At 37.1% G+C, this 27,669-nt stretch overlaps 1 protein-coding gene across 1 annotated transcript in view; it reads right to left on the minus strand.

The window, feature by feature from the left end:
- The window catches only part of LOC150106522 (voltage-dependent calcium channel subunit alpha-2/delta-1-like), a 174,987-nt gene that overhangs the window by 61,800 nt on the left and 85,518 nt on the right, over positions 1-27,669 (minus strand). The window contains exons 3-4 of the mRNA XM_090393425.1: positions 20,721-20,810; positions 1,167-1,286 (exon numbers count right to left, since the gene is read on the minus strand). Coding sequence (XP_090249551.1) covers positions 1,167-1,286; positions 20,721-20,810 — 210 coding nt within the window. The remainder of the gene's footprint in view (positions 1-1,166; positions 1,287-20,720; positions 20,811-27,669) is intronic.

The raw sequence follows: 27,669 nt of genomic DNA on the forward strand, positions 1-27,669 counted from the left end.
ATATATATATATATATATATATATATATACATACATATAATATATATTATTATATTTAAGGGCACTTCTTTTGGGGATGGGGAAGCATTTTATGGGAAACAGGGGCAGGGGAGAGCGTTAATGGGATGCGAGCCATTTCGATCGTGCTATCGTCATTGAAACATTTCAGGATAAGTGTAGAGCTATGTCATGTCGGCTTGGTGTTTCTGCCTTTAAGGTGCCTGTGTTATCGCCTACTGGTCGGAGTTATGACCTAATTTTTATGTTGTGGAGTTTCCAACACTCGGAGATTAAGTAGGGTCAGTGGATGTTGATTGAGTTTTCATCACATTTTATGGCTATCATTTTCAATATTCTAAACATTGTTTCATTGTCTTGTTTGTCTATTGTGGAGTGTGTTTCTGTTCAAGGGCGTGAATAGAAACATACTCCGCAAATTGACAAGGCCATATTTAAGAGGAGTAACATGGGAATTTTATTAGAAATAAAATATAATAAATAAATAATTTATAAAATGGCAGGCTGTCAGAACTGTTCATGGAAACTATTTAAATTAAGAAAAATTTAAAACTATTGTAAATGAAACTAATAAACTTGAAAAATTTTCATTCATGCCATTACCTATGATTAGCTGTGTAGCTCTGTAGAAATGGCATATGCCATCTATGGCACCCACCCATAGAAAGAGTACTGTAAATTCTATTCTAGGCACTGACTAGAAGAACTTTTATTAAGCCTGTTTTCAACAGTTCCCAAGTTAGTTGATCTCTGGCATGGGCAAGATCCCATAAACTAAAAAAAAATTGACTGTCGAACCAACACTATTTTCAGACAGTAAACAGTGTTGGGATCAGGGACCATGAGATAGGTACTTCTCAGCTGCCTCTATTTGCTGGATGCTATGTATAATTAATGAGAGTCTTGGGCCAGCTATCTCTGATTGGCTACCAGTGGAGACTGAACTGCACCCCCACCCCAGTCTCCAAAAGTTAGACAATGCTAAAAGCCTTGCCTACTCCCTATATGAGAATAAAAAGCATCAGCTGATTTTTGACCATTACCTTTTACATCTCAAAGATGTTGAATTCGAGTTTTCTGCTGTTATTCCTTAAATACTGTAAACAAAAATGCAATAAAAAGTTATTCATAAGAAAAAAAAAACTTACCTTTCTGTCACTATTCCACTTTAAAAGAACATCCCAAGCTTCTTCTGTTCCTCCATCACTAAACAACATAATAACTTGATTGCAACCTGCACCAGCCCAGGAAGTTTTATTGAAATGAAACTATACCAAAAATAAATAAATAAACAAATCATTTACATTTCAATTGACTTAATACTGAAGTATCATCAAAAATAGAAGTTCTATTTTTAGGGACTATGAGGTAGGATTCTACACATGTGTTTGCAGACATCAGGAAGCAAATGCATATAAGAGTTTAAAAAAATGCTTAATGTAATCCATTCATAATGAATTAGAATGGTGTAGTCAGTACATTGTATAATAGTAGCTCTGGGTCTGAGAGAAAGAGAGAGAGAGAGAGAAGAGTTTTGGGCATTAGTTAGTGCACTGTGGCCAAAGTTAAAGGCATCAGTGAAAAGTGTATAGTATTTATGATCATATCAGAAGGACAAGGGATGTGAAAGGCAGTGCATTTGAAGCAATGTGAAATGCAAGTGAACAGGACAAAATATACAGTTCATTATTGCTACAAACCTAGGAGATGCAATGGAAGATGTGATGACAGATATCTGTAAATTGGCACATGAGTGTAGGCTGAGTAATTATTATGGGGGGGAGGGCTTTCAAGTATGGCAGCACACATTGGAAGGAGTAAGGATTATGCTAAAACAGAGTAAATTCCATTTCACCTATATCCAGGAGGATACAGGGAAAAATGGAATTTATATAGTAACCAAGAGATAATTACTTGAAACAGAATGTGATGAAGAGGACTCAGAATAAGAGAGTAGTAGCATCAAAAGTCTTAACTGTTGCCAAACTCATGGAATTTTCAGTTAAAAAGGAATATATTGTGTGGAAATACAGAGCAGGTGATTAAGACAAGCTTAAGATGTAACTTGAAGCACTGCCATGACATAAGAATCAACAATGGACGATGTCAGCGGTATGTAGAAAATTGATATCTAAAGGAAGCAATATCAGACAGTATACCCAAGGGAAGGAGGATAAATCAGGAAAGAATCAGGTAGAAAAATGTTTTTAGAAAGTACAAGCAAGAAGGGTGACCAGTATGCCAAAGTAGGCAAAGGAAATTAGCCAGCAGGCCAAAGGACATCTCAAAGAGTTTTCTTTCATTATTATTATTATTCAAGCCTCCATGGAGTCAAAAAAATTCATCGTGGGAGGTCCTTCCTAGGAAACACAAAGTCTATCAAGACTCATCATGGGAGCTCCCTCCCTCCTAGGAAACACAAAGTCTATCATACCACTCCTTAAACTCATTGACCATTCTCGCTCTCACCACTCAATTAGGCAATGCATTCCATGGTTCAACCACCCTCCATGCAAAGAAACCACTCCACACCCTCTTACTCACAGTTTCCTTTCATAACTTCCAGGGATGGCCCCTTGTCATCACTCCTTCCCGCTGTTCAACCAAGCGAAAGAACTCCCATGTGTCATCCCTGTAACCACCTCTCAACAGTTTAAAAGTCTCAATCATATCACCTCTCCGTCTTCTATCCACCAAACTCTGCAGTCCACATTCCCTCAGTCGATCCTCATAATTAACATTGTGCAGTCCTGAAACCATCTTTGTTATCCTTTGTACCCTTTCCACAGTTAATTTATCCCTTTCAAATCCTGGGGACCAAATCTGAGAACAATAGTCTAAGTGTGGTCTGATTAGGGTCTTATACAACGGAATGATAACTCTTTAATCTCTGTAGGTCAGAGTCCTTCTCATTATTGCAGCAATCCTCTGTGTTACCTTCACTACCGTGACAATATGTCCCCTAAATTTCAGGTTTCTATCAATCATCAACCCCAGATCTCTTGTCTCCCCTACTTCCTCCAGTAAAACTTCTCCAATAGAGTATGCAGCATCCCATCGATGTGTCTCAAACATCAAGACCTTACAGTACTTAGTAAATATGTTTAGTGACATCTGATTATATTTGATTAACTCATCTGCTGATTTTATAAATCTGTAAATGAGGTGAGAAGCATATGAAAGGATTGCTTTATCCTTTCATATGCTTCTCACATATGAAAGTTTGCATTTATTTCTGTTTGTAGAACAAAAGAATGGCCAAGGAAGGATAACTTTAATGAATGCTGATGGTAGAGAGGTGACAAAGTACACAAAATAGTTGAATTACTGAGCAATCACTTTGCAAGTGTGTATCATCCATGTTTATGGTAAACTGATGTGGATAGATGCAGATACTGCAAAATCTTAATGCAAAATAACATAACCAATATGTTATCAGCTTATGTATTACAAGGTATCTGAAGATGTGACCTCTAGATAGAAGATTTGGGTATGAATCCCATTTAGGAAGTGAAGACCCATATCAAGTCATCTCAAGTAAAGATGTCTCATACAGAGTTTTCCCTCCAAGTTTGTTTTTATTTATTTTATTTTTTTATCCTGGAAACAGACATACTGGCCAGAAGAATACATATAACTGACAGTCATAGGATTAACTCTCCTATCAGAGCATTAAGTAGGATTTCAAATAAACCAAGTTACTTGGCTGAGTTAGGTCAGTGTGCCTAACATGCAAGGGAATATGGGAATGGTACTACAAGATTGTGCAAAGGAATTGGCATTGCATCTGACTGGGCTGGTTAACACAGTTATATAGTGACAAAGTCACGGTACTTACCAGAACTGTGACTTTGTTATCCAAAGAAAATAAAAGGAGAAAAAAATAGTTCCACTACATAAAGGTGACTGCAAGGCAGAGGTAGAAAATTATAAATCAATTAGAACTCAGGAATGGTAGTAAAAGGTATTGGAAAAGTTGTTAAAGGCAAAATTCCAGAATGAATGAATAATGGATGAATAAGAATGCTTTTGAAAGCATTATGCAAATATTATCTCTCAATAACATTATGAGAGAAAGATGGTTTTGTGAAGGGTAAGTCATACCATAGTAATTAACTCACATTTTTTTTTTTTTTTTATAATAGAGTGACAGTTGAGTTAGATAAAGGGAATGGCTACATGATTATACTGGTGGACTTTTTAAAAGCATTTAACAGGATACCACATAGGACTCTGTTATGCAAACAGGAATGGATATTAAACTAATGATGTAGATACAAAGAGTGCTGATGGAGAAATACCAAAGAGTAGTATGTGAGATAGTGGAACTGAGGAGAAGAGAGGTGACTAGCAGTGTTCCTTAGAGCTTTGTGTTTGGATTTCTGCTATTTAATTTGCACATTAATAATATAGGAAATTATTTGCTGGGAAATATTTGGTTGTTTATTGCTAATGCAAAAGTATAGTACAGTGATATTTCAATTATCCAACCTCACAGAAATGAAACTTCAATTAACCGCCATTTTTTTAATGTAATGTCAAGTGACATCTGGTACAATGCCAACTGCACCTGCAATTAACTGACCAGTAAATTAATTTCCTGCTGCAGTTGAATAACTGAGGGATTACTGAATAAATGTAGTTCATCAAGGTGATGCAAAGAGAGTGTTTGCAGAATATTTTAAATAGGCTGACAGTATGGGCAGAGGATAATATATGCCAGATTAATGTGCAAAAAGATAAAATTATGCACTTTGGGATGAAAAGATTAAAAGTGGTGTACTACACTGATTAAAATGTACTCTAAGAAATTGATGGGCTTGAGATTTCATGGACTTGGGTTCAGATTTCAGGGAGTATTTGTGGACATGGTATTGATGCTTTGAGGACATATTGTAAAAGTTTTCAGGGAAGCTCATAGGTCTGGTAGGGCATTCTTCAATAACCAATAACATGACTGATATAGCCATATCTGGATTACTGGCATAAATCTGGTCAACTGAGTTTCTTGGGGGGGGGGGGGGGTAGATAGGTGCAAAGACCAAGATAGCGAGTGGTCTGTGAAATGCTACTTACATGGATAAATTGATAGTTTGCAGGTTGCAGAAGTTCATTGACAGGCTGGAAAATAGATAATATGATAGAAATGTTTAAGTTACACAAAAATGTGGTTAAAGGATATCAAGATTACTTTTTCTTTTTTTTTTTTTTTGCTTGGAGAGTGGTGAACAAGTGATATAAGTTGCCAGTGCATTGTTGATGTATGTATTCAAGGAGAGAGTTATGATAGGTATTGTATGGATTCTTAGCTAATCCCCAGTATTAGTGTGAGCTTCCTGTGATGAGTCTTCAGACTCCATAGAGATATCCCTGTAATAATAATCTTACTAGATTCAATATTCTTGCACAATGAGTACCATCATATGCTAATTTTTTTTTATATGACTCTCACTCACGAAAGGTTGAAAACCTATAAGTAAATTAATACCGGGGGTGAGCTAAGGATTTTTTTCTATTTTTATTACACTGTATTTTATGACAGCACTGAAACTATATCTTTTATAAATTATATCAAATGTAAAAAAATATACAATTATACATAATTATTAATTTTATAATAGCATTGAATTCTGTAAACAATTACAAAACATATATAATATGATAAACAAAAATGCTATGTGATATTAAAAGGGGACTGAAATGTGAGAACTGTAAAACATAAAACTAATAATTCATTCTATAAACATAAAGATATACTTAAATTTACTCAGTCAGCAGCAAGAGGATTGAAGTCAATTATAGGTGACTTTATTTTAAATGAAAAAAACATTAACATTTTCTTTACATGTTAGTGTGCACTGAGGCTATGAAATAGGCACTGATAACTTCTTCACTAAAGTAAAACAAGATTACCATGTAGATGCTACAAGGGAGTGCATGTCTACATAAAATGTAGGAAATGGGAAGAGCTGAGCTGGACTGCATGGATATTTGAATAACAGACTTCAGAAGTAGTGTCAGAAACAAGTGAATGCTGACAGAGAGAGAGACAAGTAGCCTGATCAAGGCTGAAGAAGATGAGCATCATGTGAAAAGGAGATAACATTAGGGAGTTCAGCAGATATGGAGAATGGTAATGACTGGATGAGTGATAGTGGACTGAGAGCAGAGACAAGTGAGAGTAGATTGCTGAGAGAGAGAGAAGTATTGAATGAAGAAGAAGAACGTATAAAGAATGAGTTCAAAAGAGTGAGAGAAGAGATCAGTAGATTGGGAAATTTAGTCTGAGAGAGAGAGAGAGAGAGAGAGTGTGTGTGTGTCAGAGGAGAGAGAGTGAAGGATGCAGTTGAGCAAGGAAGGAATAGAGCACTTAGACATGGATGTATGGGATTCAATGATCCCATACATCCACATTCAAGCACTGCTCTAGCAGACTAAAATGCTAGAGCAGTGCTTGCCTGTAGGAAGAATAGACAGTGAAACTATGGCAATTAAGTAAGGTGAAAAGATAGATGAGATGAGATAATCATTACAGTGGGTACAAATGACCTGAGAGGTAGTGTGAATTGTGTGGTGAAAGAACTGAGGTTAATGCATGAGGTTGTATAGCAGAGGAGTATAAGAGGAAGGATAGTGAATATGTTACGCAGGTATGATAATGTAGGTTGAGGAGGAGATCATCCACAATGAATGGCACAGTAGCGAGAATGTGTCATAAGAGAGGCTTGGATTATGTGGATGCCTGGATGTATGCAAGAGATGGACTGCATTTGAATCAGAAAGGACAAAGGCATCCAAAGAGAATATTGTTCTCTGGTAAAGTGGGATGTTAGTGCAGGAAAACTAGAGTTGTTAAGATGAATGGTAGCAAAGTAGCCTCTTGTGGGTATACTCAATGGGAGAAGGGGAAATGTATGGGGTAATGCAAAGGCCAATGGAGTCCAAGATAATAATAATAGGAATAGAAACACTGACAATGCACCGATGTTGATTTATACAAACCCCAGGAGTATTATGAACAAAGGAGATGAACTGGTGGCTTTGATGACATCAGTCTGTCAAAAGATTACTGGAATCAGTACAACATGGTTGACAGAAGATGATTATAGTAGAATAGCAAGATATAGCATATTTCAGCAGCAGTGGATCATTACTAATGATAAGTGATGAGTTTTGCCTGCTTAGAGTGGAGGATTTTGGTGGAAATGACACTAACAGTTTTAAGGTGAAGGTGGGCAGGAAAGGATTTTTGGAGCAATGTTGCTCAAATTATGAAAGAAAATTAGCAGCAGTCCAAACAAAGTAAATCCAAAAGAATTTTTTCATAGGTAGCATTTCTGGGAAAATTCTCATGTTACTCCTCTAAGTAAATATTATTTTTATGGCTATTTAGCCTATTTTTGTTTAGGAGTGCCCCTTTTATAATGTCATTGGCTTTTTACTCAAATTTTAGGACATTACTGATGTTTTATATAGACAGATATATGAAGAATATACAGGAGGAATAATTCGGACATACCTTTGTAGGATGTTGCTGGTTGTCTTCTTATTCAGCAGCATCCTAGTGTGTGGCAATATACATTCATCTGCTGTTAAAGGAAGGAAGTATGATTGAAAGGAAGAAGGGTTGGAAAATGTGGGGTAGAGAGAGAGATGTGGGAGAATTATTGGTGAGACAAAAGGTATGTGAACTTTTTGAAAAATCCAGTTTTTTTTATGTTATTAAAGGTGGGCAGAGAATACTTTGGGATGGGGGTGAAAATATAAATTTTTGGGGAAGGGGAAAGATATGATGGGATAAAATCAGGGATGGAAGTAATGGGGTGTGAGGCATTTTGACAGTGCATCATCTTCAGTGTTTTCCCGTGAGCTCCAATAATTCTCCCACATCTCTCTGCCCCACATTTTCTACCCCCCCTCCTTTCAATCATACTTCCTTCCTATAACAACAGATGAATGTATATCACCACACACCAGGATGCTGCTGAATAAGAAGGCAGCCAGCAACATCCTACAAAGGTATGTCCAAATTAATCCTACTATATATTCTTCATATCTGTCTATATAAAACATCAGTAATGCCCTAAATTTGAGTAAAAAGCCAATGACATTATAAAAGGGGCACTCCTAAACAAAAATAGGCTGAAGAGCCATAAAAATAATAAAACAAATTTTTTCATGATGTAGCAAGTAAGAGAAAGAATGAATATGGAAAGATAATCTTATTCATCGCTGATGGTAGGAAAGTGACAGAAGCAGAAGAAATAATTGAGTTGCTAAGTGATCACTTTGTCATCATCCAGTTGGAGACTTTGCAGTTACTGATTTGAAAGAGGCTGATGTGAGAATTAAGGTAGATGAACTGGAGGTACTCAACATATTAAGAAATATTCTTTCTTTTAGGGTTACATGGTGATCAGCATTCAATTTAAAAATTTTTATGGAATTTACAACCGTGTTAAAAAAACTTTTTTTTTATCCCGACGTTTCGATCTTCACATCAAGATCATCATCTGGAGCATACATAAATATACAGGGCAAGCTGAGTTACATCATTAACTGTAAGCTAGAGAAACAATGATTTGATCACATGTTATTCTACTGGCATGACCTCCGGGAAAAAAATAAAATAAAATAAAATAAATATATATATATATAATAAAAAAGGTTTTTTTAACACAGTTGTAAATTCCATAAAAATTTTTAAAATGAATATTAAGAAATATCTGTGTGAATACAGCAGTGGGATTGGATGGTATTTAAGGTCGTGTGCTATGAGAATGTACAAGAGAGCTGGCAGTGCCTCTGATTGACGAAGTTATTAATCTAAATCTCAGCTCGCCATAAAAAAATGACTCCAAGACAGAAATAGCAAATTGCAGACCAGTTACTATCTCTGGAGCAGTGGTTCAAGTATTGGAAGATGTGGGTAATGGTAAAATTCAGGAATGGATTAATAGGAATGAAATATCCTATAAGGAGCAGCATGGCTTTGCAAAAGGTAGGCATTAGTTACCTTAGTAATTTATTCAAATTTTATAATGAAGTGACAGCAGAAATGGATAAAGGAAATGGCTACATCATGATACTGCTGGACTCTGCAGAGGCATTTGACAGAGTACCATGTGGATAACTATTAACCTAAGTTGAAGCAAATGAGAATGGATATGAAGTTTGTGGCATAGATGGAGGGGAGAGTCTGACAGATATACATCAGAGGGTGGTATATGGCAAAGTGGAGTTCCCCAGGGCTCTATACTAGGGCAACTACTCTTTAATTTGTATATTATTGATATATTAAAAGATTTAGGGGGGGGGGTTTCAGTTGTTTGCTAATGCTGCAAAACTGAGGAGGGTAATAGTTGATAAAGGTGATGTAGATATCCTACAGATTTAGATAAATTGGCAGTGTGGGCAAAGGACAATGTTTGCCAATTTCTGTTGCAAAATGCATGGTAATGCACTTTGGGATGAAAAGATTGCATATTTTGTATCATACTGATGGTACTGGATTACAGGAAATTAATGAGGCTAAGGATCGGGGGGGGGGGGGAGATTTGAATTTCAGAGGACATGTTGCATTAGGTGGCAAAATAGCTCAGAGGATTACTTGGATGTTGAAGAAAACATTGACAAGTAAAGATAGAGAGATTATTATACCTGTTTATAAGGCAATGATTCAACCACATCTTGACTGCTATGCACAGATTTCATTATCTGAGCTTCTTGAAGATCAGGAGATGGGGGGAGAATTCAGAGACTAGTGACCAAGCTGGTGATAGGTCTGTGGAATGCTCCCTATGAGGATAGATTGAGGATGTGTGGGTTTGGTAGGCAGCAGGAGGAGAGGGGACACAAAAGAAATTTTTCAATACATGAGTAGTAGGGTGAGCACAAGGGGTAATTCCCCAGGAGTTGTGTAAGATAAGAGTTAGTAAGGGTGTGCAGATTAGGTGCTTTGCTTAGAGAGTGATGAATTAATGAAATGAGTTGCCCTAGGTAGCTTTGAGTGCTCCAAGAGTGAACAAATTTAAGGAGAGGTATGATTGTGTGAATAAGTGTGGATCTCCTACGATGAGTCTTTCAACTTCACGGAGATGTCCATATAATAATAATAATAATAATAATAATGTTGAACAATGACAAATAATGGAATGAGAATTGTTGAACTTCATATGAAATAAGTAAATGAAAAATGTAGAGTATCCCATTTCTGTCATATTGAATGACTGTGGGATTATATTTATTTATTCAGTATTCCTATTTATTAACATTCTAGCTAGCAAGTTTTACTTAAGCCTGCATATCTCAGTGGATGTGGCATTTGCACACCAAGGCACTTGACCACATGAAGTAAGACTTGGTTTTAAATCTAGTCGGCGACTAGAGGAAATTTTTCTAAGCCTTTTTTCGACTGGTTCCCAAGTTAGTCGATCTCTGGCAAGGGCAAGCGGGATTTTTCTCCCAAAAATTCAAGAAAATCAACCATAGAACCTATACTATTTCAGACATTAAATATATTGTGTTAGGGATCACGCGAGATGGCAGCTCTTGTTGAGCTGTCTCTTCACTGCGTGCTGCTTAATTAGTGATAGCCTTGGGCCAGCTATCTATGATTGGGTACCAGTGAAGATTGAACTGCCCACTCAGTCTCCGAAAGTTAGATAGGGCTAAAACGGCCTTGCCTACTCCCTATGTGGGAATAAAAAGGCATTAGCTGATTTTTGATTCGACTATTAGCAAGTATTATGAAGATATAAGAGCAAATTAGTATGGTTTATCATCTTCATCTTACTACTCCCATGGAGCAAGGGGACACATTATAGGAAGTCTACTTTGAATGCCACAAGTTAATCTGCTCCTGAATATAATTTAGTATCTGTATACTCACCATATATACCAAATACAAAGCAGTGCATTCCATACACTAATCACCATTCTCCATTCAAAAAGGTTCTTCTCATTTGCTCACTCTCTCACCACTTCTTTGATGTGAATTCCAGGGATGGCTCTACCCTGGAAATCTTTCTTTGTTCTACCTTTTGGAAAATCTTTCTAGTGTCAGCTTGGTTAATTAGTTCTCAACAACTTATGTCTTATCACCTCTTTTCCTGTTTACCAAACTGGAATACATTTCCTTATAGTAAATATTACAAATTCCTAACAAATTAACATGATAACATAAGGAAAAGAGCGAATAGCAAAATATTTCAACCCAAAAATTACAGGTATTTGTCAATATAGGATATTTGTTCGAGCTAGGCTTATAGGAGGAGAATGAAGAAGAATGAAGGGGGCCTGTGAAATTCTTATCAACCACCCTAACTTAACAATAATGGTGGTCTAAAAATACCAAAAATATGGATGGCACATATTCTACCCACTTAACCTTTTGGTTTAAGAGTTAATTATAATTAGGACTGTAAGCAATCTAAGATCTTAACTCTAATCTAACAATGCAATCTATAATTTAACATTTGTTAAATTATGGATTAGGCCACCACTTTTGCTGTATTAAAACTATCTATATGAATTTGTTCTCGATGATGTTATAAATAGAATATAGCTTTGGAGTAGGATTTTTTTTTTTTTTTTTTTTTTCACTAGAGGTCAGACCAATAGAATAATGGTTGATCAAATGATTGTCACTTGGCTTACTGTTTGAAATGTAATATAGCTTGTCTTTGTATACACATATATGTATACTTCAGATGATGAACTTAATATGAAGGTAGAAATGTTGGGAAATTAAAGTACATTACAAGAGGGGGGGGGTCCTCGAGTTACGTCGGAGTCCGTTCCTACAGACCGACGTAAGGCAATTTTCGATGCAAGTTGGAATTACTATAGCCTAAGATACTTACCTAACCTAAAAACCCTAAAGTCATACGTATATATCAAGAAACAGAACTATGCCATAGGAAAATGAAAAGGAGAACATAAATTACTGTATAGCACAGAAAAATGACAAAAATGAAACTGTAATAATGTGGGGATTGTTCTCATAAAAATGAGAACAATCCACAAAATGACAAATGAAACTGTACATTCTTTACAGGTGATTAAAAAAAACAATAATAGTCCCGACTGTGGTACAACTTAAGTTCAACTCCCTTTTTTGCCCTTTTAATAATGTCTAATTTTACTTCTAATGTAATGGCTTTCCTTTTCTTCGACACACTGCCATTGGAAGAGTCTGCCTTACATTTGGGAGTCATATTGAAGGGTTAAAAAGTCACAAAAAAACACAAACACAAAAGTGAGAGAGCGGACGTAAACAAAGCATGCAGTACCCCAAAGAGTGTATGCTGGGACCCAAGCGATGCCACCTCTCCCAAACAAACGGCACGTAACGGCGTATTCTTCTGCTGCACTCACAAACAAGTTCGCCCACGACATTTGAATTTTACTTCACGCTGCTTCAAGTCTAAATTTATTTTTTAAATTATTTATGGGATTACTGCCGTAAAGTCGAAATGACGCATGTTGAGGACCCCCTGTAATTATTGCTAACACAGTTGTAGCCTCCATAATTTTACTGAAATGAATGCTGATCACCCTAACACTAAATGAAACGTTTCTTACCATCCCATTTATTCCTGTGATGTATGGTACTGTTTTTCCTGGTTTAGTCTTGGACATGTGTTTGTAGTGCCACAAACACTGAACTCCGAAAAGTATCTGAACATTCTGGACAATGCAATGTTTCCTACTTTATGGTATTTACTACTTTGTGGCATTTCTACAGAACTGACCATTGTCTCTTTCAGCAAGATAATGCACCAGGTCATGTTGCTGCTGTAACTGCATAATCCTACTGAACATCTGTGGAATGTACTGAAGCATCAGGTGAGGTCAAGGGACATCCACACCACAACAGCCCAGGACCTCATTACATGCCTAATGGAAGAATAGTCCAAAATTCCCAATGATCGCTATCATATGATTGTGGAAATTATGCCCTTCCCCCATAGGAGTGCTGCAGTCATTGCAGCACAAGGAGGTCCTATCTTATTAAGGTGGGTGCCATGGCTGTTTGTTTCTCACACTATGGCATCTGTTGACTTCTTTCCAAGCAGTGTATTCTATCCATGTAACTATGAGGGTTGTTTTTTGAAAAGTTTGATAAATTTCCAATAGACAGTGACAAATATGTTCATTCATACCAGTGTTGGCATGTATCATCTTTTTCATGACCTCCTGACAAAATTTTAGCCACGTGAGAAGTGTAGTTCTCATTTGCAAAACATTTAAAATGACTGTGTTCACATTTTTCATAAAAATGGAGAAAAACAAGTTTTGTGAAATAATAAAATACTTTTATTTCAAGAAGGCCATGCAGATCAAAGCCGAGATAGATACGGTTCATGGAGATTCTGCACCAGCATTAAAGACTATTTATTTTTGGATAAATGAGTTTAAACATGGTGATAAGTCCATCAAAGATGAAGCACACTCTGGATGCCCGACTGAGGTCACTACGAAGGAAATGATTGACAAAATCCATGGTGTTCTTATGGAAGACTGCCGAGTGAAAGCGCGTGAGATTGATGAGATTGTAGACATCTCAACTGAATAGATGTATAATATCCTGCATAAAAAATTGAACATGAAAAAGCTGCGTGATGGATACCGCAAATGTTGACTGTCAATCAAAAACACATGCAAAAAGACATTTCCACGCAGTGTTTGGCAATGTTTAATCGCAATTCGCATCAATTAATGACTGTAGAATAAACTTGGATCCACCACTACACATCTGAGTCCAAACAGCAGTCAAAACAGTGGACAATGCCCGGTGAAAGAGCACTGAAAAAAAGCAACGACCGTTTTGTCAGCTGGGAAGGTGATGGCCACTGTTTTTTTGGGATTCCCAAGGAATTATCATTATAGGCTATTTGGAAAAGGGTAAGACAATAACAGGAGTCTATTATGCATCATTGGGACCATTTAAAAGAACTGAAGAAAAAACAGCTAAGATTTCAACACAAAAAAGTGCTCTTTCATCAATTTGACAAATCCTACTTTTTAGATGGGATGAAAAAATTGGAAACTCGCTGGACCAAATGTGTAGACATCAATGGAGACTATGTTGAGAAATAAAGATGATTTTTTCATAAAAAATTTGTTTTTTTTATCAAAAAAAAAAAAAAACTTATTTTTTTTATCAAACTTTTCAAAAACCCTTGTACTCCATTATTTGTCAACCAGGTCTCGCTGATGCCAACGTCATGCTGACCAATACCAAAAACACCTCTTTTTTATTTCTGAAATTTTTGGCATTTGTGTATATGCAATTCATCATCCCAAGGGGATGTTGAATTGCATATACACAAATGTAACATGATACAGTTACCCTTGTATTACGTCATTATCAACCCACAAAAATTTGTAACCAGGGAAACTACATTCAGCTGTTCACAGTTATTCTGCATTCAATTCATTTGTATCATGGAATGGCTAGAGACTTTGCACACTTCACTGCATCCCCCCCCCCCCTTCCTCCATAACATCTCTATTTTTTGCACTTCAGACTCTCATTAAACGACTCTTTCCTGTCAGGCAGCTAACTTCAAAACTATTCAAATGTAGTCAACAGCAAGTATAAATCCTTTTGTCCAACAAATTCACTTAATACATCTCTAACTGGTAATTAATTTACGGAATTAACAACGCATATGAAGTATATTAATTAAAGATAACTTTAATGAATCACTTCTATATTTCGGCAATGTCACATTGCCATCTTCAGGAACATAAAGATATGGTATGTGCACTAAGGAACTAACAAAGCAAATGAGGAAGAAAGTAAGAAACTAATTTTGTTCCTAAAGTCCTAATGGTGCCCTCTTGTGGGCTAATTTGGTAGTCTTGGCAGTTGGGCTGAAGTTCTCATAATGAAATTTCCCCAAATTTGGGGCAGTTTCATGCACCCAAATTTGTTGAGGTTAGGAACGTTTTTTAGAGCTGCTGAAGATTCTTTGAATAATCTTTCGTATTTAAACTTGCTGCGATGGATTATTTTTGTTTTCTTCCAACGAATTTTATGGTAGGTATCTAAGGCATGGTCTGCCAACCCAGAGCGGCTGTACTGGTGAAACCGGATGTAGTCTTGGTGTTCTGAAATCCTGATATTTGTTGTTCTGCCTGTTTGGCCAAAGTAGGACAATTTGCAGCTACAAGGGACCTGGTATACACCAGGTAGGTCTAGGGGAAGTGGTTGGTCTTTGGTAGAGCGGATAAGGGATGCCAACTTTTTATATGGTCTGTAACAGGAAGTAAGGTCATATTTTTTGAGGATATTAGTTATTTTTTCAGAGGTGCCCTGGATGTAGGGGATAGTGATAGACTTGGTGTAGTCTTTATTGTGGAGGGGGGGGGTTGTGGTTTATAGGTTTTAATATTTTTTGGATTTTTTGGGGGTTATAGCCATTGGCTAAGAAAGTGTTGAGGATGTGGTTTAGTTCCATAGTCAGGGCCTTGTCATCTGAGCAGATTAATTTTGCCCTGTTATATAGTGTTTTTATCACCCCATATTGTTGTGAGGGGGGGGTGGGATTGCTGGTGAATGTATCTGCCAGTGTGGGTGGGTTTTCTGTAAACAGAGAAAACCAAAGATCCATCAAGCTGGCGGGTGATTAAAGTGTCTAGGAAGGGGAGGGTGTTGTTTTCCTCTTTTTCTAAGGTGAACTGGATTCTGGGATGTTGGTTGTTTAAGTGTGTTAGGAAGGAGTGGAGTGTGTCTGAGCCATGTGGCCAAATAGCAAACACATCATCCACATAACGAAGCCAAATAGTGGGTTTTTGTGGGGCAGAGTTTAAGGCTTTCTCTTCAAATGTCTCCATAAAGAAATTGGCCAAGGGTGGGGAAAGTGGTGAACCCATGGCTGTTCCCTCTATCTGTTTGTAGAACTTTCCTTGCCAAACGAAATAGCCTGAGTTCATTGTGAACTGAAATAGGGCTGAGATATCGGGAGGAAACTTGGCTTGGATGAGCTCAAGGGTTTCTTTGAGTGGGACATTAGTGAATAGGGAGGAGACGTCAAAACTGACCATTATGTCAGTGTGTTGGAGTGTGAGGTTTTCTATACTGGCTTTAAAGTGGGCTGAGTTTTTTATGTGTGATGGTGTGTTGCCAGTGTAGTGTGTGAGCGTTTTGGCTAAATGTTTGGCTAATTTATATGTGGGGGAATCAATGCCATCCACTATGGGACGCAATGGCACATTTTGTTTATGTATTTTTGGGAGTCCATATAATCGGGGGGGTCTAGAGTTATAAGGTTTAAGTTTGTTGGTGACTTCCACAGGCCAAGAAGTGACCTACTTAAGGAGTCTGTGGATAGTTCTAATCTGAGAGTTGGTCGGATTATATTCAATGGGGAGGTAAGTAGTACGGTCTCGTATTAAAGAATTTAGCTTACCTTTGTAGTCTTTTTGATTGAGTACCACAGTGGTGCTTCCCTTATCAGCTTTGGTGATTACTATTTTTTTGTTGTTTTTTAATTCTTGTAGGGCTGTATATTCGTTTTTGGATAAGTTGGATTTCGGAGGTTTGGGTTTAGTGAGAACACCGACTACATCCAGTCTCACGTTGTTGGCGATATGATTAGGCAGGTTGCGAATTCCACGCTCTATTTGGCACACAAAATGTGCCATTGCGTCCCATAGTGGATGACATTGATTCCCCCACATATAAATTAGCCAAACATTTAGCCAAAACGCTCACACACTACACTGGCAACACACCATCACACATAAAAAACTCAGCCCACTTTAAAGCCAGTATAGAAAACCTCACACTCCAACACACTGACATAATGGTCAGTTTTGACGTCTCCTCCCTATTCACTAATGTCCCACTCAAAGAAACCCTTGAGCTCATCCAAGCCAAGTTTCTTCCCGATATCTCAGCCCTATTTCAGTTCACAATGAACTCAGGCTATTTCGTTTGGCAAGGAAAGTTCTACAAACAGATAGAGGGAACAGCCATGGGTTCACCACTTTCCCCACCCTTGGCCAATTTCTTTATGGAGACATTTGAAGAGAAAGCCTTAAACTCTGCCCCACAAAAACCCACTATTTGGCTTCGTTATGTGGATGATGTGTTTGCTATTTGGCCACATGGCTCAGACACACTCCACTCCTTCCTAACACACTTAAACAACCAACATCCCAGAATCCAGTTCACCTTAGAAAAAGAGGAAAACAACACCCTCCCCTTCCTAGACACTTTAATCACCCGCCAGCTTGATGGATCTTTGGTTTTCTCTGTTTACAGAAAACCCACCCACACTGGCAGATACATTCACCAGCAATCCCACCCCCCCCCTCACAACAATATGGGGTGATAAAAACACTATATAACAGGGCAAAATTAATCTGCTCAGATGACAAGGCCCTGACTATGGAACTAAACCACATCCTCAACACTTTCTTAGCCAATGGCTATAACCCCCAAAAAATCCAAAAAATATTAAAACCTATAAACCACAACCCCCCCCCTCCACAATAAAGACTACACCAAGTCTATCACTATCCCCTACATCCAGGGCACCTCTGAAAAAATAACTAATATCCTCAAAAAATATGACCTTACTTCCTGTTACAGACCATATAAAAAGTTGGCATCCCTTATCCGCTCTACCAAAGACCAACCACTTCCCCTAGACCTACCTGGTGTATACCAGGTCCCTTGTAGCTGCAAATTGTCCTACTTTGGCCAAACAGGCAGAACAAAAAATATCAGGATTTCAGAACACCAAGACTACATCCGGTTTCACCAGTACAGCCGCTCTGGGTTGGCAGACCATGCCTTAGATACCTACCATAAAATTCGTTGGAAGAAAACAAAAATAATCCATCGCAGCAAGTTTAAATACGAAAGATTATTCAAAGAATCTTCAGCAGCTCTAAAAAACGTTCCTAACCTCAACAAATTTGGGTGCATGAAACTGCCCCAAATTTGGGAAAATTTCATTATGAGAACTTCAGCCCAACTGCCAAGACTACCAAATTAGCCCGCAAGAGGGCACCATTAGGACTTTAGGAACAAAATTAGTTTCTTACTTTCTTCCTCATTTGCTTTGTTAGTTCCTTAGTGCACATACCATATCTTTATGTTCCTGAAGATGGCAATGTGACATTGCCGAAATATAGAAGTGATTCATTAAAGTTATCTTTAATTAATATACTTCATATGCGTTGTTAATTCCGTAAATTAATTACCAGTTATGTCTAACCAACGTATAAGTCATACTACTAGAATAATACATCTCTAAACTGCACACTCTTCCTCTTGCGCAATCTTCTCGTTGACTCATTAGCAATAATGGTGCATATTAATTCTGCCATATCATACTGACACAGCAGACTCACAATCTTTACATTCATATTCTTATTCTTCATTTACTCTTCTTTCAATGACTCTTTCACATCCTCTCTCTTTCTCTCAATGCATATTTCTTACCTTTAAAATTATTTGTGCCTGCCAAAACAATCAACTCTTTCACTGTTCTCTTCTGCAAACTAACAGCTTCAATACCATCCTTATCTTTGCACCTTGGAAACATTCTTTTCACAGTGTCTCTTTAAGTTTACCTCTCATCATCAAATAATTTTAAAGGTAAGAAATAACCAATGAGAGAGAGAGAGAGAGAGAGAGAGAGAGAGGAAATGGGATTGCCACGAAACATGCATTCTATTTAAAAATGCAACATACCACCAAAGTGAAGGAATTAATATTTAATGGCTTCTTTATTGTTTGATGTACTAGCTTTATTTTATATATTTTGCAAGTGATCTTGAAACAAAAACAACATGAAAAAAACTAAACAAAAAAGTTTGTTTGGTTTTTTTTTTTGTACCATCACAAGCCATCTGCCCTAAAATTAAAGTAAACTAAAACCAGAATAAAAACTAAATTTATAAAAACCCATCTGAAATCAAATCAAAACCAAAAGCAATATAAAATTAACTTTCATCTTGTGCTCTCCTCATATGAGATATTTAGCATTTCTTTGAATACCAACATTATCCTAATGGTCGAATTACGTGATTATGCCATCTAACCAAAGGGAAGATAAGTTATGGAGTATATGTATGTTTTGATTCATTACATGACACCAAAATTATATAAGAAATGCCAAATGATATGGAAAAATGATGTTAGTTAAAGAACTATTAGATAATGAAATGTGTCTTTTTATAAAATAATCTTTGCAGAATAACCATACTTGCACAACCACATTGTGTAAAAATGCCCAGCTAATATATACTACCAAACATAATGATTACTTATTAATGATTGCTTACTAGAAATGATTACTTATTTCATTAAATAAGTAACCATTACTTATTTAATGAAAAATACTGGATTTTTCATTAAATAAGACTCTATAAGTAAAAAATCAAAAATCACATTATTATTGTACAAGTGTCTTCATGGAGGCTGACGACTCACTGTGAGAGGCACCTTATTCTCATACCAACCATTATTCAGACATATATCATATCTCTTCTTGAACTTATTCACTGACAAAGCAGCACTCACAACTACCTCTGATATTCCATCAATTCACCAGCTTCCATGCAAAAATCTAGTCCTGACACTTTTTCTAACCACTTTTACACAATTCCCAGGGGCGATCCCTTGTTCTTTCCCTTCCTGTTATGTGCTTAAAAAATTCTCCATTGTGTCAATCCTATAAAATTCCTTTAATAATTTATATACTACTATTATTTCTCCTCTTTTATCCCTATCAGCTAAGTTTTTAAAGCACACAAACCTTTGATCTATTCTCATAAGGAGCATCCCATAGACCTGCTACAATCTTCATCACTTATCTCTGGATCCTCTTCATCACTTTTTCCTTCCCCATGGAATCCAGGCTGCCAGATTTGTGTACAGTAGTCCAAATGTGGCTTATTAAGCCTTATAAAGGGGAATAATAACTCCTATCCTTGCCTGTCAGCATGTTCTTTAACAACCCATAATCTGATGTTGTTTTGGCTACCTTTGCAATGTGTCATCTAAACTTCAACTCTCAGTCCACAATCACCTCTGAATTCATGGCCTCATTAATTTCCTGCAGTTCAGTTCCATCAATATAATCTTCCCAAAGTGCAACTTACACTTTGCCACATATTACCTTTGCAATATGTCATCTAAACTTCAACTCTCTGTCCACAAGTCATTTAAGTCATCCTGCAAGAGCTCTACATCATTTTCATGGATTATCACTCTTTCTAGCTTTGCCTCATCAGCAAAAATCTAAATACTTCCTATATCATGAATCTCCAAATTAAACACCAGAGGAATAAGTACTGAGTCGTGCAGTGCACCACTAATTACCTGTCTTCTGGACTCAACTCCTCCATAAACCACTTTCTGATATCTCTCAAATACAAATTCACAGCTTCATATCCATCTGTATTCACTCCAATTTATGCAACACAGTTCCATGTGGTATTCTGTGAAATACCTTTGCAAGGTATCATTATATATGCTTGTTGTACTTCATATGCAAGCTTTGTTTGTTTAGGTTTGGATATAGGATTAAAACTAGAATATACAAATTTAATACCAGGATTTCAAATAACTTGATAACTAAGCAAAATAAATAAATAAATAAACAAAGAAATACTTTCTACATTCACTTCTTTTTATGTAAAATCTCTTATAGAAAATTAAATCATACACACACCTTTTGGAATTCCTTAAAAGCAAATTCAAGTCCTAAAGATAAACTGGCCATATTTCTGTCCTTTACTTTATCAATTCCCTTAAAAAGTATCTAGTGCAAAAGAAGAAAACATTTCCTTAAAGAAAAAAAATTCTTTAAGGAAAAGAATTTCTCTTTTCCTTAAAGATTGCAAAATATACAGCTACATAAACTTCCCATATAAATAATGAAAATAAGATTTTTCAAATTATTAAGCTATTTTTTAGGGAAAAAAATGTTTTGAATATCACATAAGATAAGTAAAATCATTCTAATTAATATTGAAAGGTTATAATTAAAGTAATAATTTTACATTATCAAATAAATCTAAAAGGACTATGATAAAAGTTTTTTTTTTGTTTTTGTTTTAATGACTTCAGTATTTCATCTCTGTCACAGGCACATCACCAGAGATACAACAGAAGAACTGTAACATGCACACAAGTAAAACAAAAGTGATTACAGTGAATAATTAAAGCTCAAGGACAGGAGTCTTCTATGGATACTGGTAAGCAGCCTTGTTTGTTGGATGGAAGGTCTAAGAATTCCAACCCATATCTCGGGGAGTTGACAACCATATTTATTGAAATTTCATTGGTTTAAGATCCACTGCTGATTCCAAAACAACCTGTCATTTTTGAAATATGCTTACTATAGTGAAGCAGTAATTTTTTCATTTGATTCTGTGCAGATTGATATATCTGACATATCTAAACGTTAAAGAACAGGTCAACCATGCTGTGTTAGGACACAGCAGCTTGTCAGGAGTGTGAAGGCAATCCTCTACTGTAATCCTGTGAGAAAGCAGAAAGTGATGTTGCAAGAGAAGAACATTTCACAGAAAACAATGTGACATGTACTAACTGATGACCTGATAATGTATGATAATCCCATTGCACAAGGGCAGTGCAAAGACTGAAGTGTCTATCTATATCTTAAGTGAAGTGAAATGAATGTATGATAATCTCACTGCACAAGGGAAGTGCAAAGACCGATGTGTTTAATTATCATTATCTTAGATGGGGTGGCAAAGATTTGGAAAAGTTGTTAAGAGATCACATACAAAAACTGGTTGACAGAGAGTTGTTAGATCGTACTTTGGAGTGTTAATGTTACTTGATTCTGAATGTGCCTTATAACTACTTTCTCTGTGGTCAGGGATTGTAAGGTTTTCCCTAGGTAACAAACCCTAACAAATTTATATTTATACTGTACCAGTTAGAGTTATTATACCTTAGATATGTTTGGGCTCTCAAAAATGTTGCAGCGTGGCCCCTTCTCTTTCTTATTTGTTATATCTTTCTTTCCCCTTAATCATGGTTCGTAATTTAGTGAGTGGCAAATGTCGGTCTCAAACACAAATTTAATACCAGGATTTCAAATGACAAAGCATAAAGTTTTATTTTACACTATTAAAATTACATTAAACATGAAATGATCAATTCTTCTGCTATCTTAGTTATATTAAGATATTCAAACAATATCACATGAAAATCTCACATATTAACACATTTGTCATTCTCTAAGAAAGGCATGCACTTGGGAAATTAATACAAATTTATCTAGACAAAATCTCAGGGAAAAGAGCTAAGGTCACATTTACATATTAGATTGAGCAAGAATCACTTCACATGGCTCTTCGGACTACCAGTCCAATGTTCCTAAAGCTACTCTAACAAATGAATTAGTTTCAGTTTTCCTTTTAGTGAAACTGCTTAACGTGTTTTCCTTCAGCACTCTCACTTCACTTTAGAAAGGACAAAATTGCCTTACCGTTTCTGGCTGCTCACTGTTTCACTGAATCACCACGTGCAAGTCACGTGTGCATGCTGGTTGGATCCTTATTCACACTGCAGATTCTTTTCCTTCCCGTCTCATGGATTCACGCGCACTGAAATTTCGCCGTTAGCTGGGAACATCTGAGGTGCTTGTTTGGGATTTCTGGATCCTTCAAGGGGAAACATCATGGTTCAAGTTTCACTTAGACCCAAGCCATCCCTTTCAAGTCGGAGATCATCCTCACTTCCTACCTCCTTTTCTTGGCCTGTGTTTTCACCTTGTGTCCTTCACTCTCTGTCTCCCCCTTTTTTTCTCCTTTGGTTCTTTCGATCATTCGCCTTTTTCTTCCAAGGAGCGTCCATTCACGGTCGCATCAAATTGCTTCATTGTGAACCCATGAGAGAGCTCCTCACAGAGAATTAGTTAATCCTTGTTGTAAGGTTCCAATATGGGCTTGTCGAGGTCATGCCCTTTAGGCTCTTAGTCATCGCGTTTTCTTTGTTTGCTGTAGCTTACACATGCCATTCTTTTATTTCGATTTATACACATTATTTTCCTTCATTAAAATTACACATATTAAATAATTCACAATCTTTCCCTTTCAATAAGTAAATGGATATACACTTAATAATTAGATACTCATTCAATACAATTATATGATACACTTTACACTCAATATACAATTATATATTACACTTTACTTTACCCCCCTTCTTTATTTCTTTTCAATACAATTTTGACCAGCAATACAGGTATTTCTCTGGTTTAAAGCTCCTTTCATTGTTAGATCACGAATGAGTGTCTGTCTAGTAAAGGTAGGCCTCATTCACGATCTAACAAAGCCCCCCTTTATCTTAAAATTTTTCTTTAATAGTGTTACCCCCACACACACACACAAAATGCCTGGGTCTCAGCATGTACCTCGACATGGGGTTTAGCGATCCCCCTCTCCTTCTGACTTCATAGGCTCGCTTCGATTCCCCCCCACGGGTTCCGTCTTCGTGGGTCATCTCTGGGGTGTCTCTGCATCTCATGAGGCAGGGAAAATATTCATCTGGAAGATGCTCTTCCCCAGTGACTGCGGATTGTCATGGGGCGAGTTCTCTCTGTTTTTGTATTTGTTCCTACCCCTCTGTCTCCTCTTTGTCCCCTAGACATTTTCCAATGAGTCACCAAAACAGACTAACCTCTCGGATCTTTTTTTGTAGAGCCTCAGGCGGTCAGAATGGACAGTGATGACCTTTCCTCAACTGTTCGTTTCCTTAATTTTAAATGTCACAGGTGTTGTTTTCTCTATTATCTCAAAAGTCCTGGCTGTACCCCCAAATTTCCCCCCCTTTTCCTTTTCCTTTGAAGCTCTGCTCCATCAGCACTAAGTTACCCTCCCTTAGGTCCTTGATTTTCCTTAGCCTGTTTGTATATTGTCTTGCACGCTGGGAAACCCTGTCACTAGACTCAGCCACCAGTCATAGGCTAGCTTGTTGTCCCTAATAAGGTTGTTGAGGTATTCATCAATGTCGGCAAAACCGGTCTCTGCCCCGGAGCTTCTGAAATCATTTGGAAACAAGGGTTCAAAGCCATAGAGTATTACTGTTGGGGGCCTCCCTGGTGGCTGCATGTAGGGCTTTTCTACAGGCGAAAAGGGTGTGAGGGAGATGAGTATCCCACTCTGAGATCTGCCCCCTGCCAGTTTCGCTAGTGTGAGCTTCAGAGTGCGAGTATCCCACTCTGAGATCTGCCCCCTGCCAGTTTCGCTAGTGTGAGCTTCAGAGTGCGATTCATCCTCTTGCACATCCCGTTTGCCTGAGGGTGATATGGGGTGGTGAAAAGTTTCCTTATCCCTAATGATTTGCATAACTGTAGGATTACCTCGGCAGTGAAGTTTGTGCCTCAATCTGACAACAGGGTTTCTGGTGTTCCATACCTTGAAAATATCATTTTGAAGAGTTTACTAGCCACTGTCTTGGCCATCTGGTCCTTCATGGCCACAGCTTCGGGGAACCTAGAGAATATATCTATTACTACTAGGATGTACTTGTTCCCCATTGAGGTGGTGGGGAGTGGTCCCACAATGTCCATGGCCATGGCCTGAAAGGGACGTGAGGAGAGAGGGAACGGTTGGATGGGGCCTTACCTCTGATGAGAGACTTCCTTTGACATAAATGCCTCCACATCATTTCTCATTCCCTTCCAAAGGTACCTATCCGTCATCCTCTTCCATGTCCTATGAAATCCCTCGTGTCCTGCCAGATCGGTATCATGGAAGGTGTACAACACTCAAGGAACTATGGCATCTGGAACAATAATCTTTTCCCTCCACCTCCCTGTGATGCCTTGCTTGGACAGCAGAAGTCCGTCACTGTCCAAGTATAAGTCCTCATAAGGCTCTATTCCATGCGATGTGGTTCCTTTATTTGATATTCTTTTGTAACCCCCCCCCCCACACACACACATTGGGTCAGTCCTCTGGGCCTCAATGATGTCCTTCTTTTCCCAGGGCTGGAGCCGGGAGTTGGATGATGCCCCTTTCACAGTTCCTTGAACGACTGAGATTTGTTCGGCGGTTCATTTGACAGGATTCAGCATGGAAGACTGTTGCATAACTTGGAGGATATAGGAGTGGATTATAAATTACTGGTTTGGCTAAGAGGATGTCTGAATGAAAAGTAGTGTATGGAGGATGTGAATCTGTAAGATTAAAGATGACCAGTGATGTATTTCAGGGATAAGTCCTTGGTCTATTCTTTAATCTCTACAATAATGACATTGGGAAAGATTTACCAGGAGACACACAGCTATTCACTGATGATGCAAAGACAGACAGGGTAATTAGGAATGCAACTGACATGCAGTACCGGCAGAATGATTTGAATAAGCTGAGCATATGGGCATGCAAAAGTTCTATGTAAAAGAAATACTTGTACCATAGAGTTACTATTAATTATTTACATGAAAACACAAGGAATAAGTAATACTATTTATTTAGATAAAGCCAAATACTTCAGCCTGAAAATTACATGCTGAAGTATTTGAGTCAAAAATAGTCAGGCCATCTCAGGTGGCAATGACCGTTGATTCCAAGGTAGAACACAAACAATTGTTTTGAAACAGAAAGAGCCAGATGATGTTATAGATACAACAGCATAATGGTATAACTGAGAAAACATAAGTTAATCATTGATAACCATAAAAAAAAAAAAACTTTACTGATGTATTAATTTGATATGCCTTTACTATATTTTAAATGTAGGCAGTCATTCCAATTCAAGTTCAGGCAGTCAAGCAAGGCCTCAACACTCTCTTTAAACAATTTATTTGTATTTGTACCGTATTTGTACCGACAACAAACATATAAGCAAGTTTCAGACCAAGAATATTGTGGTTTGTTTCTATTCCAGGTTGAATTGAGCCATATTATGATGTTCTTGTGTTCTCTTTTCTACTGGGCATCCAGTTTGTCTGACGTAGGACAGATGGCAATCACAAGGCGATTGGTATACACCAGAAAGAGACATAGGGGAGCATTTATCTTTTGAAGAGGGAAAAACAAGTTGATAATTTATTGATAGGTGTAAAAGTAGCCACTAGATTGTTTTTCTTCAGAATTCTGAAAATCTGTTCTGAGACACCTGAAATATGTGGAATTGGAACTCGACATACTGTTTCCCCTGTTATTTAAGTTAAGCTTGTAGGAGTCAAACAGATTTGTGTAATCCTTTCTGAGAAGCCATTTAATTTCATATACCATTTTATGTTTACAAGTTCTTCCTGTAATTGATGCAGAGTAAATCAAATAGTGTTAGCACATCAAAATAAAGTTTTTATAATGCCCATCTTTTGAGATGGATGGTGCACAGAATGCTGAAGAATGAAGCATCCAGTGGAAGTAGGTTTTCGATACACTGACATAGTTAATTCACCTGATGGTAAGCAGATGAGAAGAATATCTAGAAAGGATAATTTGTTGTCTCTTTCAATTTCCATAGTGAATTTCATATGTGGATTCAAAGTATTTATGTTAACTTAAAACATAAAGCTTCTTTATTGTGAGGCCACACAGCAAAAATGTCATTTATATACCAAACCCAAAACAAAGGTTGAGGGTCCATGAATGCGAAAAGAAAGTTTTCTAGATGCTCTAAATAAAAGTTGGTGAGAGAAGGGGAGAGTGAACTTCCCATGGTAGTTCCTTCCCCTTGGTTGTAGAATTTGTTTTCACAAAGTATCCAGAATGCATTACAAAGTTGAATAGTTTCATTATATCCTGTGGGAATGATTCAGAAAGTAGCTGTAATGTCTCCTTAAGAGGTACATTGGTAAACAGGGATTCTATATCAAAGCTCACCATAAGAACAGTGGATTGTAGGGAAACATTTTCCAATTTATTTAGGAAATCGGATGAATTTATTGTAAACGAGCAGGACTTGTTCCAATATGAGCTTTCAGTAGGTGCGCTAAAATTTTAGCTGTGAGATAAGTAGGAGAATCTAGCAGTCAACTATGGGAAAAGGTGGAGTGTCTTTCTTATGGATCTTTGGTAAATCATAGAACCCACGTGTTCTGGCAAAATGAGTTTTTAGCTTTTCTATGGTGTATGCATCAAGACATAACTTCATCTAGAAGTCAGTTTAATTTCTTAAGTTGTATGCTGGTGGGATTATGATCCAGTTCCTGGTATGTCAAACAACTGTGTAGTAAAAGAAAAATTTTCCTTTTGTAATTTGCCAAATCCACAACCACTGTAGCTTTTCCCTTGTCAGTTTTGGTGATAATAAGGTAACTATTATGTTTTAGGGAATGTAAAGCTTTCATTTCAACAAATGAGATGTTAGAATCTTGCATTTAATAATCTAATTATCTGGAACAGAGTGAGGAGAGATTTCTTGGCAACAAGGCTATTGAATTTATGATTTAGATGTCAGTTATGCTTATTAAATGAACGGTGTAGAGAATGAAATGAGAGACAACTTAATGGTGAGCAAACAATAAGTGGATGAAGAGTTAGGTAAGCTAGATGTCAATAAGGCAGTAGGACTTGATAACATATCACAACATGTCTTAAGATGAGTCTTTTGCCTCTATGGAGGTCTGGTGTTAATAATAATAATAAGAGCAGATATTTATGAAGTCATTCATACAGAAATAAAAACTC

Source organism: Typopeltis vanoorti, chromosome 5, assembly GCF_054136105.1.
Source record: "Typopeltis vanoorti isolate ZY-2024b chromosome 5, IOZ_Tvanoo_1.0, whole genome shotgun sequence".
Classification (NCBI taxonomy): Eukaryota; Metazoa; Arthropoda; class Arachnida; order Uropygi; family Thelyphonidae; genus Typopeltis; species Typopeltis vanoorti.